At 48.0% G+C, this 18,519-nt stretch overlaps 1 protein-coding gene across 4 annotated transcripts in view; it reads left to right on the forward strand.

Moving 5' to 3' along the window:
• The window catches only part of RNF17 (ring finger protein 17), a 203,371-nt gene that overhangs the window by 163,923 nt on the left and 20,929 nt on the right, over nt 1-18,519 (forward strand). For all 4 annotated transcript variants that reach the window (XM_084633486.1, XM_084633487.1, XM_084633488.1 and 1 more), the window contains 3 exons: nt 7,684-7,809; nt 10,125-10,181; nt 12,720-12,836. In XM_084633486.1, the coding sequence (XP_084489612.1) occupies nt 7,684-7,809; nt 10,125-10,181; nt 12,720-12,836 (300 nt within the window). The remainder of the gene's footprint in view (nt 1-7,683; nt 7,810-10,124; nt 10,182-12,719; nt 12,837-18,519) is intronic.

An 18,519-nucleotide genomic window follows, 5' to 3' on the forward strand; every position in this document is an offset into this window, starting at 1 on the left:
CTGGCCTTCTACCTGGACAGGACAAAGGCTTTCAGGAAGTCCCCTAGGCTTTTTCTCTCCACAACAGAAAGATCCAGGGGCTCAGCAATATCACCCCAGACTTTCCAAGTGGGTCTCAAACTGAATCAGACATTGTTACCAAATTCATAATGTGATCCCTCCAGATGCCATTCATACACACTTCACAAAGTCAATCTCCTCATCCATTGCCTCCTCAAGGATGTCCCTATCTCAAAGATCTGTAGAGCGGCAATGTGGGTGTCAGTCCACAATCTTGCAAAAACACTCTGCAATTATTGGGGACTCCGCCTCCAATGCCATCTTCAGCTCCACAATGCTGTCATTTGTAACAGACCTGACTCTGAAGTCCCAATCCTCCAGAAGTGATAAATGATCTGGAGGATGGTATAGATTGCACTCTCAGCAAATTTGCGGATGATACTAAACTGGGAGGAGTGGTAGATACGCTGGAGGGGAGGGATAGGATATAGAAGGACCTAGACAAATTGGAGGATTGGGCCAAAAGAAATCTGATGAGGTTCAATAAGGATAAGTGCAGGGTCCTGCACTTAGGACGGAAGAATCCAATGCACCGCTACAGACTAGGGGCCGAATGGCTAGGCAGCAGTTCTGCGGAAAAGGACCTAGGGGTGACAGTGGACGAGAAGCTGGATATGAGTCAGCAGTGTGCCCTTGTTGCCAAGAAGGCCAATGGCATTTTGGGATGTATAAGTAGGGGCATAGCGAGCAGATCGAGGGACGGGATCGTTCCCCTCTATTCGACATTGGTGAGGCCTCATCTGGAGTACTGTGTCCAGTTTTGGGCCCCACACTACAAGAAGGATATGGATAAATTGGAGAGAGTCCAGCGAAGGGCAACAAAAACTATTAGGGGTCTAGAACACATGACTTATGAGGAGAGGCTGAGGGAGCTGGGATTGTTTAGCCTGCAGAAGAGAAGAATGAGGGGGGATTTGATAGCTGCTTTCAACTACCTGAAAGGGGGTTCCAAAGAGGATGGCTCTAGACTGTTCTCAATGGTAGCAGATGACAGAACGAGGAGTAATGGTCTCACGTTGCAGTGGGGGAGGTTTAGATTGGATATTCGGAAAAACTTCTTTACTATGAGGGTGGTGAAACACTGGAATGCGTCACCTAGGGAGGTGGTAGAATCTCCTTCCTTAGAGGTTTTTAAGGTCAGGCTTGACAAAGCCCTGGCTGGGATGCATCGTCCTGCTCTCTCACCACAGGTTTCATCATGCAGTGAAAGTCCTGGCAGCAATTCCACCACCTCCCTAGGTAATCCATTCCAGTGCTTCACCACCCTCCTAGTGAAATAGTTTTTTCCTAATATCCAACCTAGACCTCCCCCACTGCAACTTGAGGCCACTGATCCTTGTTCTGTCATCTGCCACCACTGAGAACAGCCAAGCTTCATCCTCTTTGGAACCCCCCTTCAGGTAGCTGAAGGATGCTATCAAATCCCCCCTCACTCTTCTGCAGACTAAATAAGCCCAGTTTCCTCAGCCTCTCCTCATAAATCCCCCACCCCCTTAATCATTTTCATTGCCCTCCACTGGACACTCTCCAATTTGTCCACATCCTTTCTGTAGTGGGGGGCCCAAAACTGGATGCAATACTCCAGATGTGGCCTCACCAGTGCCGAATAGAGAGGAATAATCACTTCCCTCGATCTGGTGGCAATTCTCCTACTAATGCAGCCCAATATGCCTTTAGCCTTCTTGGCAACAAGGGCACACTGTTGACTTATATCCAGCTTCTCGTCCACTGTAATCCCTAGGTCCTTTTCTGCAGAACTGCCACTTAGTCCCCAGCCTGTAGCAGTGCATGAGATTCTTCCTTCCTTAGTGCAGGACTCTGCACTTGTCTTTGTTGAACCTCATCAGATTCCTTTTGGCCCAATCCTCCAATTTGTCTAGGTCACTCTGGACCTTATCCCTACCCTCCAGCGTATCGACCTCTCCCCGCAGCTTAGTGTCATCCGCGAACTTCGTGAGGTTGCAATCCATCCCATCATCCAGATCATTAATAAAGATGTTGGACAAAACCGGACCTAGGACCAACCCCTGGGGCACTCCGCTTGATACTGGCTGCCAGCTAGACATTGAGCCGTTGAACACTACCTGTTGCGCCTGACAATCTAGCCAGCTTTCTATCCACCTTCTAGTCCATTCTTCCCATCCATACTTCTTTAACTTGCTGGCAAGAATGCTGTGGGAGACTGTATATCAAAAGCTTTGCTAAAGTCAAGGTATATCCGGTCATCCACTTTCCCCATATCCACAGAGCCAATTTTCTCATCATAGAAGGCAATGAGGTTGGTCAGGCATGACTTGTCCTTGGTGAATCCATGTTGACTGTTCCTGATCACCTTCATCTCCTCCAGATGCTTCTAAATGGATTCCTTGAGGACCTGCTCCATAATTTTTCCAGGGACTGAGGTGAGGCTGATGGATCTGTAGTTCACCGGATTCTCTTTCCTCCCTTTTTTAAAGATGGGGACTATATTTGCCTTTTTCCAATTGTCTGGGACCTCCCCCAGTTGCCATGAGTTTTCAAAGATAATGGCCAATGGCTTTGCAATCACGTCAGCCAACTCTCTCAGCACCCTCGGATGCATTGCATCAATCCCCATAGACTTGTGTATGTCCAGTTTTTCTTAATGGTCCTTAACCTGTTCTTTCACCTGTTCATATACACATTGGCACCCTGTTGAAAGTAACAGAGATCACCTTTCTGCATGCTCCCTATGCCCTGTATCAGGTCACCTACCCTTGGTATCAGGAGTCTGCACGACACCGCCCCCAGTCCACAGGGCTTCTACTCCCTGTACTTTCTCATCCTGAAAAGGAGAGGATGACTCTGCCCTATACTTGATCTCCAACTACTCAATACATGTATCAGGAAAACCAGGTTCTGTATAGTGACGCTCGCTTCCATCATCCCCTCCCTCTCCTAGGGGCGTAGTTTGCAGCTCTCGACATGAAGTATGTGTGCTACCACATCGACATCAATCTAGCCCACCGCAGGCTTCTTTGCTTCTGCATGGGCGACAGCCACTACCAGTTCAGATTTCTCCCCTTTGACACTGCGATGGCCCCAAGACTCTTCACCAAAGTCTTTGTGGTCATGGCTGCTCCAACTCAGACTACTGGGGTACTCTGTGTTCCCTTTCTTAGACAACTGGCTTCTGGGGGCAGCATCCCTCCCCAAGATGGCGTTGGCGATCCGTCCTCTCCGCTTTCTTCTCACCACTCTAGATGTCTGTTTCAATGAGGAGAAATCTGTGCTCATCCTGATGCAGACAGTCCACTTAATCAGAGCATGCCTGGATTCTGTAGCAACACAAGTCTTTCTCCTGGCAGGCCATTTCGCTGCCCTGATGGCCCTGTGCTACAACCCACACACCACGGTGCACTGCTGTCTCTGTCTCCTTGGGCATATGGCAGCCTGCACCCATGTGATGCTGCATGCCCATCTGCACATGCGCTGTCTACAGTTGTGGCTCCTATCAGTCTGCAGCCCATACTGGGACCACGTGGTCACCACACTGATTGTCTCCCATCCAGTCCAGGCCTTCCTCACATAGTGGACAACCAGACGTCACCTTCCAAGACGATGATAGGCACCTCCTTTGCCACTCCTTTCCTAACCACCACCCTCACCATGGATACCTCTCTAACCAGTTGGAGTGCCCACCTGGGCAGCCATGCCACCCAAGGGGCTTGGACTCAGCTTGAAGCTCGCATGCACCTCAATATCCTGGAGATGCAGGTGGTCCGCCTCACCTGCCACATGTTCCTGACCCTTATCCGAGCTCTCCACATTCAGCTCTTTCTGACAATGCCGCTGCAGTGGTATACATAAACAGATGGGAGGGCACCAAGTCCTAGTCGCTTTGTGCGGAGTCCATCCGCTTCTGGAACTAGTGTATCCACCACAATGTCATACTCCATGTGGCGTACCTCCTGCAAGTGGAGATATCTCTTTCGGACATGCTCAGATGGACCTGGTACCTCAGTAGTCTGCAGAAGAGAAGAATGAGGGGGGATTTGATAGCTGCTTTCAACTACAGAAAGGGGGTTCCAAAGAGGATGGATCTAGACTGTTCTCAGTGGTACCAGGTGACAGAACAAGGAGTAATGGTCCCAAGTTACAGTGTGTGTGTGGGGGGGGGGTTACGTTGGATATTAGGAAAAACTTTTTCACTAGGAGGGTGGTGAAGCACTGGAATGGGTTACCTAGGGAGGTGGTGGAATCTCCTTCCTTAGAGGTTTTTAAGGTCAGGCTTGACAAAGCCCTGGCTGGGATGATTTAGTTGGTGATTAGCCCTGCTTTGAGCAGGGGGTTGGACTAGATGACCTCCTGAAGTCCCTTCCAACCCTGATATTCTATGATTCTATGATCAATCACAAGTGGGAGCTACACGATCCCACTATCTGCTTCATCTGCCATGCCTGGGGCACCCTTCACTGGGACTTGTTCACCACTCACAAAAAACACAAGTTTCCCCTCTACTGCTCCTGGGGGCACCACAGAGTGCAATTCCCAGGGCAATGTTCTCCTTGTTCTGTGGCGGGACGGTCTCTGCTATGCCTTCTCCCTCCCCCATTCCCCTCCTTCCCAAAATACTGCACAGGATCTGCTGCAATTGAGCCACAGCCCTACTGATAGCTCTGTTTTGCTCTGACCATTCTGGTTTCCAAACCTACTTACTCTCCGCCCGCCCCTTACGCTGCCGGACCTCCTCACCGAGCACCAGGGCAGAGTTCAACATCTCAGCGCAGGCCCGCTTCGCCTCACAGCATAGTTTTTGGATGGGACTCACATGTAAACAATGTCTGCTTGACATCAGTACATCACATACTTAAACAGCAGACAAGAACATAAGAATGGCCATACTGGATCAGACCAAAGGTCCATCTAGTCCAGTATCCTGTTTTCCAACAATGGCCAATGCCAGGTACTTCAGAGGGAATTTAACAGAACAGGTAATCATCAAGTGATCCATCCCCTGTCACCCATTCCCAGCTTCTGGCAAACAGAGGCTAAGGACACCATCCCAGCCCGTCCTGGCTAATAACCACTATCCTCCATGAATTTATCTAGTTCTTTTTTGAACTCTGTTATAGTCTTGGCCTTCACAACATCCTCTGGCAAAGAGTTCCACAGATTGACTGAGCGTTGTGTGAAGAAATAATTCCTTTGGTTTGTTTTAAACCTGCAGCCTATTAATTTCATTTGGTGATCCCAGGCTCTTGTGCTATGAGAAGGAGTAAATAACACTTATTTACTTTCTCCACACCAGTCATGATTTTATAGACCTCTATCAAATCCCCCCCCCCTTAGTTGTCTCTTTTCCAATCTGAAAAGTCCCAGTCTTATTAATCTCTCCTCATATGGAAGATGTTCAATATCCCTGATCATTTCCCCCCCCCTTTTAACTACCTTTTCCAATTCCAGTATCACTCTTTTTGAGATGGGGTGACCACTGCATGCAGTATTCAAGATGTGGGCGTATCGTGGATTTATATAGAGGCAACATATTTTCTGTCTTACTATCTATCACTTTCTTAATGATTCCCAACATTCTGTTAACTTTTTTGACTGCCGCTGCATATTCAGTGGGTGTTCCCAGAGAGCTATCCACAATGACTCCAAGATCTCTTTCTTGAGTGGTAACAGCTAATTTTGACCCCCCCATCATTGTATATGTATAGTTGGGATTTTTTTCCGATGTTTATTACTTTGCATTTATCAACATTGGAAATTCATCTACCATTTTGTTGCCCAGTAACCCAGTTTTGTGAGATCCCTTTGTAACTCTTCACAGTCTGTTTTGCACTTAACTATCTTGAGTAGTTTTGAATCATCTGCAAATTTTGCCACCTCCTGTTTACCTCTTTTTCCAGATTGTTTATAAATATGTTGAACAGTACTGGTCCCAGAACAGACCCCTGCGGGACACCACTTTTTACTTCTCTCCATTCTGAAACCTGACCATTTATTCCTATCTTTTGTTTCCTGTCTTTTAGCCTGTTACTTATCCATGAGAGAACCTTCCCTCTTACCCCATGACAGCTTACTTTGCTTAAGAGCCTTTGGTGAGGGATCTTGTCAAAGGCTTTCTGAAAATCTAAATACACTATATCCACTGGATCCCCCTCCTCCATATGCTTGTTGATCCCCCTCAAAGAATTCTAGCAGATTGGTGAGGCATGATTTCCCTTTACAAAAACTATGTTGACTCTTCCCTAACAAATCATGTTCATCTAGATGAGCTTCCACACGAGCTTCCTATGCTGTGAAATGGAAGTGTTTCACCTCCTGGACGCAATGCCAGCGTTTTTCCCTTAGTAATGTCTCTGTCCCCAACATCCTGCACTACTTCCTGGATTTTAAGACCTCAGGCCTTGCTCTCAGCTCGGTCCAAGTCCACTTCGTGGCACTTAATGCCTTCCTTCCACCAGTGGATGTCCACTTGGTGTTTTCCCACCACCCGATTTCTGAAAGGGCTGATGAACGCTTCCCACCAGTCCTTAAACCAACGCCCCCCTGGAACCTCAATCTTGTACTTTCCACATTCATGAGACCTCCCTTCAAGCCCCTGGCCACATGCTTCCTCTCACACTTAACCATGAAGGTCATATTTGTCATGGCAATCGCTTCCGCTAGGCAGGTCAGCGAATTGGAAGCCATGATGGTTGACCTCCCCCATAAACTTCCATAAAAAGTTTCATTACACCTTCACCCTGAGTTTCCCGAAAGTGGTCTTTGAGTTCCACCTCAGCCAGTCCATCCACCTCCCGGTCTTCCATCCTAAGTCACGCGTCACTCCAGCAGGCAGGACTCTGCACTCATTGGATGTCCGCTGTGCACTTGTGTTCTACCTTGACAGGACCCACGTCTCTTGCGCCTCTTCACACCTTTTAATAGCCATTGCAGAAAGGTCACAAGCCCTTTCTTCACAGCACATATCAAAGTTCATCTCTATATGCATCATAGAGTGCTACAATAGTCAGGATTACAGCCCACTGCGTCACATGCAGCTACCTCAGCCTCCCTAGTGGATATCCCCTGGCAAGACACATACCGGGTGGCGACCTGGCGCTCTGTGCATATTTTCACCACTCACTGTGCCATCACACAGAGAGCAACAGAAGATGCGGCTGTGGGCTGTCTCATCCTGCAGACAGCGATACATTGTTTGTCCTCTCACCCAACTCCAAGCTGATTGCTGCGTTTGGATACATATAGGGACCGTCACTTGAAGAAGAAAAGGAGGTTACTTACCTGTAACTGGATGTGTGGTCCCTATTTGTATTCCAGTACCCAATCACTGTCCCCTCTAGTACAGACTGCGCTACTCAGTGCAAAGAGGGTGACTGAAGGACCGTTGCCCTGCATAGCCTCTTATAACCTCACCTGGAGCACGAGGTAACCTATGACGCATGTCAATGGACACTGCTACGGAAAACTTCCTGCTCCAGTGTGTGGTGCGCATGTGCACCCAAGTTTGGAATACAAATAGGGACCACATACCTTGAAGAACCTCCAGTTACAGGTAAGTAATTTCCTCTTTCATGACTACTATGTTTACAAAATCTCAGCCATGATGTTATGTGCATTATGGTAGTAGTCTACTTTGTTTTATTCAAACAGGAACGTCCAGATAATCCATGGGGCAAGATATCTGTTAATCTTTATTTTGATGGGATGTCACTTTCTTCCTTTATGGCATACCACAAACACTGCGTTTTTGAAGATTGTCAGGATATATCAGATCTGGTAAGTAAGATTTAATTTTTGTTTTTGCTGCTCTAGTGGCTCTAAAAGATTAAATATTTAATCAGTTTGCGGTTGTGACCTTTTCCCTAGGTTATTGTCATTATTACTTTGTCACATTTTAATGCCTTTTAGGTTTGTTATATATTACTTATGTCTGAAAGTGTATATATCAGCAATGTCAAAGGCATAGTTTCCAAGTAGCAAAAAAACATAGGTACAACTTCTTGCCAAAGCGACATGGAAATTCCTAGGGAATTGCAAACTCTTTGCTCTTGAATTCATCCATAGTAACAGTACTGAAAATGATGGCTACTTAATTTAAAATGTTATTAATGAATTTATTATTGTAAACTGATATAAAACTTCCTTATGGACTATCATCCAAAAGGTACAATAGTTAACGTCAGAAAATCATTTAAACTCTCAAATTATTTTTAAGGACACTTATTCAGTAAGATATCTGATTCTCCCTACTTCTTCTGATTTGGTTTCTCTAGAAGTGGCAGAAACTTCAGGGGGAGTGGCTTTTTCTTACTTCATCCTGAATAACATTTCCTCTTTATGGAGAGGGAGGAAGCCAAGATTTTTCTTCTATGCTTTGTTTTTGCTCCACTTTATATTCACTGCTCTGCACTTTGTCACAGAATCATAGAAATGTAGGGCTGGAAGGGACCTCAGGAAGTTAAGTCCCGTCCCCTGTGGTGAGGCAAGACCAAGTAAAGCTAGACCACCCAGATAGGTATTTGTCCAGCCTTGTCTTAACCTCCAATGATGGGGATGACTCAGCCTCTCTTGAGAGCATATTCCACAGCTTAACTACCCTTATAGTTAGAAAGTTTTTCCTAATATCTAATCTTAATCTCCCTTGCTTCAGAATAAGCTATTACTACTTATCCTAGTTCCAGTGGACATGGAAAACAATCGATCCACATTCCTTTTTGTAACAGCCCTTACCATATTTGAAGGCTATTAGGAGGTCACCCTCGGTTGTCTTTTCTCAAGACTAAAGATGTCCAGTTTTTCTAAACTTTTCTCAAAGGTCAAGTTTTCTAAGCCTTTTATCTTTTTTTTTGCTATCCTCTGCACTCTCTCCAATTTGTCCACCACTTTGCTGAAATATGGAGCTCAGAATTGGACACAGTACTCCAGCTGAGGCCGCATGAGTGCCAAAGACAGTGGGACAGTTACGTCACATGTCTTACATTCAACACTCCTGCTAATACATGCCTGAATTATATTTGCCTTTTTTGCAGCTGCATCACATTGTTGACTCATGTTCAATGCACAATTCATTTTAACCTCCAGATCTTTTTCAGCAGTACTACCACCTAGCCAATTATTCCCCATTTTGTAGTTGTGCATTTGATTTTTCCTTCCTAAGGGTAGAACTTGCCTTTATTGAATTTCACCTTGTGGATTTCAGACCAGTTCTCCAATTTGTCAAGGTCATTTTGAATTATAATCCTTTCCTCCAAAGTCCTAACAACCTCTCCAAGCTCTGTGTCATCCACAAGTTTTATAAGTATATTCTCCACTCCATTATCCAAGTAATTTAATGAAAATATTGAAAGGTACCAGACCCAGGACTGACTCATGTGGGACTCTACTAGATAAATCTCTCCAGTTTGACTGCAGAGTGTTGACAAACTAGTTTTTGAGTATGGTCTTTCAATTAGGTGTGCATCCACCTTATAGTCATTTCATCCCTTCTCCCATTTAGTTGTGCCCAAAAATGCACAGTTGTTGTTACAAGTATTGGGTAACTATTTTCAATCATATTTTTGAGAGAAGTTGTGAAGTGATGCAAAAGGGAACCTGGTTTTTTGAGGGTTGTTGAAAGTACGCAATCACACCTCAAAGTTCAAGGAGGGTTGGTCCATCCTTAAATTTGTTAGTCTCTAAGGTGCCACAAGTACTCCTTTTCTTTTTGCGAATACAGACTAATGCGGCTGCCACTCTGAAACTAGAAAATACTGCAATTTTTTACATATGGAATCCATTTCTGTTAATGAATTGGCCAAATCCTGCAGTTCTCAGACAAAATTCCCATTGGAACTCAATGGAAATTTTGTTTGAATGCAGAATCAGGTTCTAAAGCCTCAATCCATGAAAGTACTTGAATATGTTCTTTATTCCCACTGATATCAGTGAGAGTTTAATGTTTTCCTGAAGAAAGGCAGCCTGTATATATTATGAATTAAGGAAATATTTCCTGAAAAATCTGCTGTTAAGTGTTAAGATTTATCGACATATTTTAGGTGTTTATAAGGCCCCTATTACACTGGTACCTAAATTGAACTGTACTTGCTTTTTAGGAAATAATAAATTACAGTGAAAAGTGTTTTGAGGATAACTGTAAAATCAGCTATGAGGTAAGTTTCAATGTTTAGCGTGGGTGGGTTTAGGTTTTGTGGGTTTCTTACAATTGATCACTAAAATTCATTACCTTACCTAATCCTTTTGTGCCAGGTCCCAGTCTCTGTTTTGGTTAGATCCCTCCTAAAGACTTGCTTCCTTCTTGAAATGGTTGAAACCCTTCTTTATTGTTAAAGAAAAATTTTAAAATGGACTTTTCAGTATTTCAGCCATTTTTAAGTCACATGCAAAGTGCATTATATATTGTACTGTTGCTTTGGGAGGGAAGCCATGGATTGGTTTTTAGCATTTGCTGTTGACTAATGCCTTGGCTGTACCTCTATTTTATCTTTTAGTGGAGAAATTACACCTTATTATCAGTGCGTTATTCTGCTGTAGTATCTTCTTGTTCTTGGCCTCAAATAAAGTACATATCGTAAGAATAGCCGTACTGGGTCAGACCAATGGTCCATCTAGCCCAGTATCCTGTCCTTTAACAATGGCCAATTCCAAATGCTTCAAAAGGAATGTGCAGAACAGGGAAATTATCAAGTGATCCATCCCCTGTTGTCCAGTCCCACATCTGGCAGTCAGAGGCTTTGGGACACCCAGAGAGTGGGGGTCGTGTATCCCTGACCATCTTGGCTAGTAGCCATTGATGGACTTTTCTTCCATTAACTTATCTAATTCTTTTTTGAATCCAGTTTCAGTTTTGGCCGTCACAACATCTTGTGGCAGTGAGTTCCACAGACTGTTTGTGTGAAGAAGTACTTCCTTTTGTTAGTTTTAAAACTGCTGCCTACTAATTTCATTGGGTGATCTCGGGTTCTTGTGTTATGTGTAAGGCTCCATGTTTGTCACAGATTCCGTGACTTTCTGTGACCTCCATGACTTCTGCAGCAGCTGGTGTGCCTGGTCTGGGGGCCGCCTGAACAGCTCAGGCAGTCCCTGGGCCATTCGAATTGGCTGCTGCTGGGGCAGTCTCACCCCCCCGCGCTCAGCAGCAGGAGTTTGGGGTTTGGGGTGTGGGGCAGTGCTTACCTAGGGTGGGCTCCCCAGAGGCCTCTACAGGAACTCCCCTCCCTCAGTTCCTAGCTCCATGTGCCAACTCTGCTGGCAGACACCGCCCCAACAGCTCCCATTGGCCGCGGTTCCCAGCCAATGGGAGCTTTAGAACCAGGCATTGGGGCCAAGTGGAGGCAGCATGTGGAGGTCGGGAGCCTGCCCCAGCCCTGCCAACCCTCCCCTTGAGCAGCTGCTGTGCCCCCCACCCCAGCTGCACCCTCCCCCAGCACCCACAGTGCCCCCCAGGGCATTCCCCCAAGCCGCCCCCCTCGTCCCCACCAAGTTTTAGTCAGGGGCATATAGTAAAAGTCATGAACAGGTCATGGGCTGTGAATTTTTGTTTAGTGCCCATGACATGTCCGTGACTATTACTAAAAATACCCAGGACTAAAACGTAGTAGTCTCTTTTCCAAGCTGAATAGTCCCCCAGTCTTTTTTAAAATCCATTCTCAAATGAAAGCTGTTCCATGCCCTTTTCTGTACCTATTCCAATTCTTATATTATCTTTTTTGAGAGAGGGTGACCATAACTGCATACAGTATTCGAGGAGTGGGCATACTGTGGATTTAAATAGTGGCATTATGATATTTACTGTTTTATTATCTACCCCTTTCCCAATGGTTCCTAATACTCTTTTAGCTTTTTTGCTAGCAGCTGCACATTGAGCAGGTGTTTTCTGAGAACTATCCACAGTGACTCCAAGATCTTTGTGTGGCAACAGATCATTTAGACCACATCATTTAAAATGTATAGTTGTGATTATTGTTTCCAATATGCATTACTTCGCGTTTATCAACACTGAATTTCATTTGCCATTTTGTTTCACAGTCACCCAGTTTTGTGGGATCCCTTTGTAACTCTTCACAGTCAGCTTTGGACTTAACTATCTGGAGTAATTTTGTATCATCTGCAAACTTTGCCAACTCACTGTTTACTCCTTTTTCTAGATCATTTATGAATATGTTGAACAGCACTGGTCCCAGTACAAATCCCTGGGGGACACCACTGTTTACCTCTCTCTCTTCTGAAAACTGACCATTTACTGCTACCCTTTGTTTCCTGTCTTTTAACCAATTACTGATCCATGAGAGGACCTCCCCTCTTACCCATTACTGCTTACTTTGCTTAAGAGCCTTTAGTGAGGAACCTTGTCAAAGTAGTGACATCATTTTATTTTTTAATATCTTAACTATTTAGGAGTACCTCTGAATAGCTTTTCTTTAAATATTTACATCGTCCTCCAACAAAATTTGTGCATTGACCGATTTAGTTCTCTAACCTCTTTATCTGCTTAAAAATGGAAGATAAGAAAAATGAAACCAAGGAAAATTTGAATTTGATTTGATTTTTCTTTGTCATCAGGAATGTCTTGTTTACCTTATTTGAGTCTATACAAATAACTCCTCTATAGTTAATCAGAAGTCATAGAAGGGCAAACTTGCAATTAGTTACCAAAATGTGAAGCCTAACTAAATCCTGTCTTGTTGTAGGAGTTGCTGTTATCCGACGCAGGGGCCCCTGTTTTGCCACCATATACAACGCTAACACTACCTATTCCAGGAGAACTTTTCCCTGTTAGTGTTAAGCACCTTGTGTCACCTAATGAGGTATATGTTATAAAAGTTTGTTTAATAACTGTTACAGGATATGACTGCCTCTTTCCAGTCTTGTGGACACTATCATGGAAATATCAGTGTCAGCATACAAGCATTTGTGGTTATCAGTTATTGATAATTTAAATCTGTATCAGTTAATTAAATTACAGCATGTCAGATATTTATATAGTGATTCAAATATTTGGGTGGCAGGAGTGTTTGAGAAATAAATAATCCTGTCTCTATTCTTTAAAAAATATTCTCAATGTCATGTTCATGTTATAGGCATGACCTTTAAAAAGCAGATGCCTCCTTGCACACACAAGCTATGCTGGCAGGAGTATATATTATAGTAGGATCACCCATTCCGGACAAGTCAAAGAGTAGGAGCCAGACTAAGGCAATCCACTAGCCCACCTGGTAGCGGGTTAAGAGTGGGCTAACAACCTACTCCTGTATAAAACAAAGTAATTACAGAAACCTATACAACTGCTCTGTTCAACAAACTCAATCCAACTTAATTCAAATAGACCTAGAAGAGAGATGAAAACATGAAGTGGCCAAACCCCCAAGGAAGCTACTCTACTGATGAATTTGCTCTCTCCAAAATCCATTACCAAAATTGGTACGTGGCATGTGTGGACACTAACATGAGGCTGGTAAAACAGTCAAAGAAACAAAAGAAATGGGGAGATACAAATTAGATGTACTTGGCCTAAGTGAAATGAGATGGATTATATCAGGACAAATCACTTTGTCATCTGGACACATCCTACTATATTCTGGATTACCGAATGCCAGTGATATACACAGAGGTGGTGTGGGTTTGATAAAATCAAGGGGGGCAACTAAAAGCCTGATAGAATGGGCACCAGTTTCAAAAAGGATTAGAATAGTACAATTTTCATCAAAGTTCCAGAAAGTGTCTGTTCAATGTTGTTCTTCTTCAAGTGGTTGTTTATGTCCATTCCACATTAGGTGTGCACGCACTGTGTGCACAAGCGTTGGAAAGTTTTTCCCTTAGCAGCTCCCTGCGGGCCCCCCGAGTGGCACCACTGCGCCCCGCCTGTATACCCTCGCCGGCCCAACCCCCTCCAGTTCCTTCTTACCGTCCATGGCGACGTTGGAACAACCTCTCTCTCTTTCTGGTAGAAGAGCAGTCCCTTAGCCTTAGAGTAGCTGTTATCAGTTCGTTTACAAATGGATTGTGAACACTTAAGTGATTAGGTGCTTGGAGGCCTCCAGCACTGGCCCTGGGCCACGGGGCATGCCGCAGGCCCACGGCTTCAAGGCTTGTGCCACGTGCCGCAAACCTATGCCAGTTAGTGACCCCCCCCCACGACTCGTGTCTACGTTGCCTGAGGGACGGACATCAAACTGAAAGGTGTAGGATTTGCAAGGCTTTCAAGCCAAGGACAGGGAAAGAAAGAGACTTCCGACTAAACAACTGTTGATGGAGGCCGCATTGCAGCCACCGGGCCCGGAGTGCCCAATGCTGGCTCAGGCTTCCTCGGTGCATAGTGCCCCGGAGCCATCGGGAGACCCGGCACTGACGAAGCACCGTAAACTGATGGCCCCGGAGTGCCAGGCGAGGCACCAGCACCGATCGTCCTCCCCGGTGTGGCCCCCGGCACAGCCTAAAGGAAGGCATGGCCTCCCAAGGCACCGAGCACCGACGAGAGTGGGAAGGCCGCTGTACCGGCGCTGACACAGGCTGTCCCGGCGGTACAAGCCCCACTGAGCCCAGACCTAAGTGAGCTCAGTGTGGATGATGGGCTCGAGGGCATAATGGATCAGCCCTCTATGCCTGGCACCTTTGAGGCCACAAAGGACCTCATCGAGCTGTTGGCGGCAAGCCCGGTGCCATCCCATGGACTCCCGCCCCAGCCTGAGCCCAGGGCCCCTGCCACGGGAGATGGGGAGCAGGAGGACCAACCAGAGGGGTCGAGCAGCAGCTAATCTCCTCATCTTCCCCCGATGAGGCGGTGGCGGGTACAGAGGTATCCGGCCCTTCGCCAATAGACCATAGAGCCCACCAGGAACTGCTGCGCAGAGTTGCCAAATATTTGGCATTGCAGGCCGAGGAGACAGTTGAGCAGGAGGACCACATGGTGGACATTTTGAGCCCTGAAGGGCCATCCAGAATAGCACTCCCGCTCATTAAGACCATTCAGTCTAACTATAAGACTATATGGCAGACCCCGGCCTCTAGCGCTCCAACGGCTAAAGGAGTGGAACGTAAATACTTTGCCCTTTCTAAGGGCTATGAGGTCCTATTCTTCCACCCAAGTCCATGCTCCCTAGTGGTTTCGGCGGTGAGCAAAAGGGAGTGCCATGGACAGCAGGCCCTGGCCCCTAAGGCCAAGAAGGCAAAATCGCCTGGACCTTTTTGGTAGAAAGGTATACTCATCTCGGGGCCTTCAGTTGAGTATTGCTAACCAGCAGGCCATCCTCAACAGGCACAATTTCAACTCCTGGGTGGCGGTGGGGAAGTTGAAGGACAACCTCCCACAGTGTTCCCAACAGGAGTTCACAGCCCTGGTGGACGAGGGCAAGGCAGTAGCCAAGACCTCTCTCCAGGCTTCCTTGGATTCGGCAGATGTGGCGGCTAGAACAGTCATGTCGGGGTGGTCATGAGGCGCTCGGCGTGGCTCCAGGAGTCAGGCCTGCCCCCCGAGGTCCAGAATACACTCCATGACCTCCCCTTTGAAGGGTCCGGGCTCTTCCCAGATCAGACAGACGCGAGGCTGCATAGCCTCAAGGACTCGCGAGCTACGCTCAAGTCGCTGGGTATGCACACCCCAGCAACCCAGAGGAAGCCTTTTAAGCCCCCTCAACGCCAGTACCAGCCTCGCCATAGGCATGAACCTTACCGTAGGTGAGGCAAGGATAACAGGCGACGGCGCAACAACAATAATGTGCTGGGCCAGAGCCAAGACCAGCACAAACCCCAGCTGGGCACTAAGTTAGGCTTTGAAGGTGCGCTCGAGGACAGTGTACCAGACCAGTCACCGGATCCGTCCCTTTGCTTCCTGAACCACCTGTCCTGTTTCTCCAATGCGTGGTCCAACATTACGTTGGACCGTTGGGTCTTACACACTGTACGGAACGGGTATTCGCTGCAGTTCGCCTCCCTCCCCCCCCTCCAACCGCTCTTCCCTGTCCCTCTTCAGGGACCCCTCTCACGAGCATCTCCTAGAGGAGGAAGTCTGCTCGCTGCTACAGGCGGGGGCGGTAGAGTCAGTGCCTCACGGCCTCAGGGGAAAAGGGTTCTACTCCCGGTACTTCCTCGTCCCCAAGGCCAAAGGGGGCCTTCGCCCAATCCTAGACCTGCGCGGGCTCAACAAATTCCTGGTCAAGGCCCACTTCCGCATGGTCTCTCTGGGCACCATCATCCCTTCCCTGGATCTGGGAGACTGGTATGCTGCCCTCAACATGAAGGACGCATACTTTCATATCGCCATTTTCCCAGCACATTGGTGGTTCCTACGCTTCACTGCGGGCCGAGAACATTATCAGTTTGCGGTTCTCCCGTTCGGTCTAGCCGCAGCCCCAAGGGAGTTCACGAAGGGCATGGTGGTGGTGGCCTTCTTACAGAGGCAGAGAATCTGGGTGTACCCGTACCTCGACGACTGGCTCCTGGCGGGCCGCTCCAAGGCGGAGGTGTGGGGCCATGTGGAGGTGGCCCTGAGATTGTTCCACGAGCTGGGGCTCCTGGTCAACATCCCCAAGTCTACCTCGTACCCACGCAGAGAGTGGAATTCATGGGGGCAGTCTTGGATGTGGTGCAGGCCAGGGCAAGCCTTCTGGTATCCCGATTCCAGGCTATCCAACAAGCAGTGGCCTCCCTGCGCCAGTTTCCAACAACGGCCAGGTGCTGCCTGTGGCTGGTGGGCCACATGGCAGCATGCATGCACATGGTCAGGCATGCTAGACTGAGACTCAGGATTCTGCAGGCGTGGCTCGCTCGGATGTACCGTCCAGGCAGGGACCCCCTGGAGTTGGTAGTGACAGCCCTGAGGGATGTGCTGGACTCCCTGATGTGGTGGCAGTCCCAGCCTGTGGTTTGCGAAGGCATCCCTTTTGCCGCCCCACTTCCGGACCTGACGCTGGTGACAGACATGTCAGACCAGGTGGGGGGCTCACCTGGGGGACCTCATGATGCAGGGGTTTTGGTCCGAGGCAGAGTGGTCACTCCATATCAACGTGAAGGAGCTCAGGGCGGTTCAACTCACCTGCCAGACCTTTCATGCCACTCTGAGTGGTTACAGTGTGACAGTTCTGACAGACAACACTACTGCCATGTTTTATATAACGCCACTCTGGGACCTTTGAATAGCCTATGCGATTCACCTCGAGGCGTCCTATCTCCCAGGGGTGTGGAACGAGCTGGCGGACTCCCTCAGCAGGTCGTACCGCATGCACGAGTGGACGCTCAGGGCGGACATCATGCTTTCGCTCTTCCGCAGGTGGGGCTTTCCCCGGGTAGATCAACGCCCAGTGCCCGCGGTTCTGCTTGTTCCAGGGCCGCAGCCGGGGCTCACTCGCAGACGTATTTGCAATCCCGTGGAGAGGGGCTTGATGTATGCCTTTCTCCCGCTCCCCTTGGTGCACAAGGTCCTGCTCAAGGTGCGCAGGGACAAGGCGGTGGTGATCCTCATCGCCCCAGCCTGGGCCCGCCAACACTGGTACACATAGCTCCTAGAGCTGTCGGTGGACGCCCCAGTAGTCCTGCCCCTACACTGGGACCTCATTGCACAGGATGGCAGGCGGCTTCTCCACCCTGACCTGCAGTCACTGCACCTGATGGCATGGAGGCTCTGTGGCTAAACGCCCTACAGAGCCAGTGCTCCCTTCCTGTGCAGCAGATTCTGCTTGGCAGTAGAAAGCCCTCTACCAGGGCAGCCTATATGGCCAAGTGGAAAAGGTTCTTGTGTTGGTGTGAACCCTGACAGGTGCAGCCGGGCCAGGCCCCGGTGCAGGCCATTCTGGAGTACCTCTTGCACCTCAAGCAGCAAAGGCTAGTCCCATCCTCACTCAGAGTGCACCTGGCAGCCATCTCCGCCTTCCATCCAGGGTTCTCGGGGGGCTCGGTGTTTTCCCAACCAATGGTGGGGCAGTTCCTTAAAGGGTTGGAGAGGGTGTTGCCATACTCCCGCCCCCCAGTCCCTCCATGGAACCTTAATCTGGTCCTTTCTAAACTCATGGGACCCCCTTTCGAGCCCCTCGCTACCTGTTCTCTCCTCCACCTTTCCTGGAAGGTGGCGTTTCTGGTTGCCATTACCTCAGCTAGAAGGGTGTCCGAACTGAGGGCCCTCACCTCTGAGCCACCATACACGGTATTTCACAAGGGCAAGGTGCAACTCCAGCCGCACCCCAAGTTCCTCCCGAAGGTGGTGTCCCAATTCCATCTGGGCCAGGACATTTGTCTGCTGGTGTTCTTCTCGAAACCCCATATGGACCCGCGTCATCGCAGCTTACACACCTTGGGTGTGCGTCGAGCGCTGGCATTCTATTTGGAGCGCACCAAGCCCTTTTGCAAATCCGCGCAGCTGTTTGTGGCTGTGGCTGAGAGGTTAAAAGGCCTCCCAGTGTCGGCGCAGCAGATTTAGTCTTGGATTACAAGCTGCATCTGGGCGTGTTATGAGCTTGCAGGTGTTCCAGCCCTGGCGGTTACGGCCCACTTGACCAAGGC

The sequence above is a fragment of the Lepidochelys olivacea genome (assembly GCF_965140295.1).
Source record: "Lepidochelys olivacea isolate rLepOli2 genome assembly, chromosome: 1".
Taxonomy (NCBI): Eukaryota; Metazoa; Chordata; order Testudines; family Cheloniidae; genus Lepidochelys; species Lepidochelys olivacea.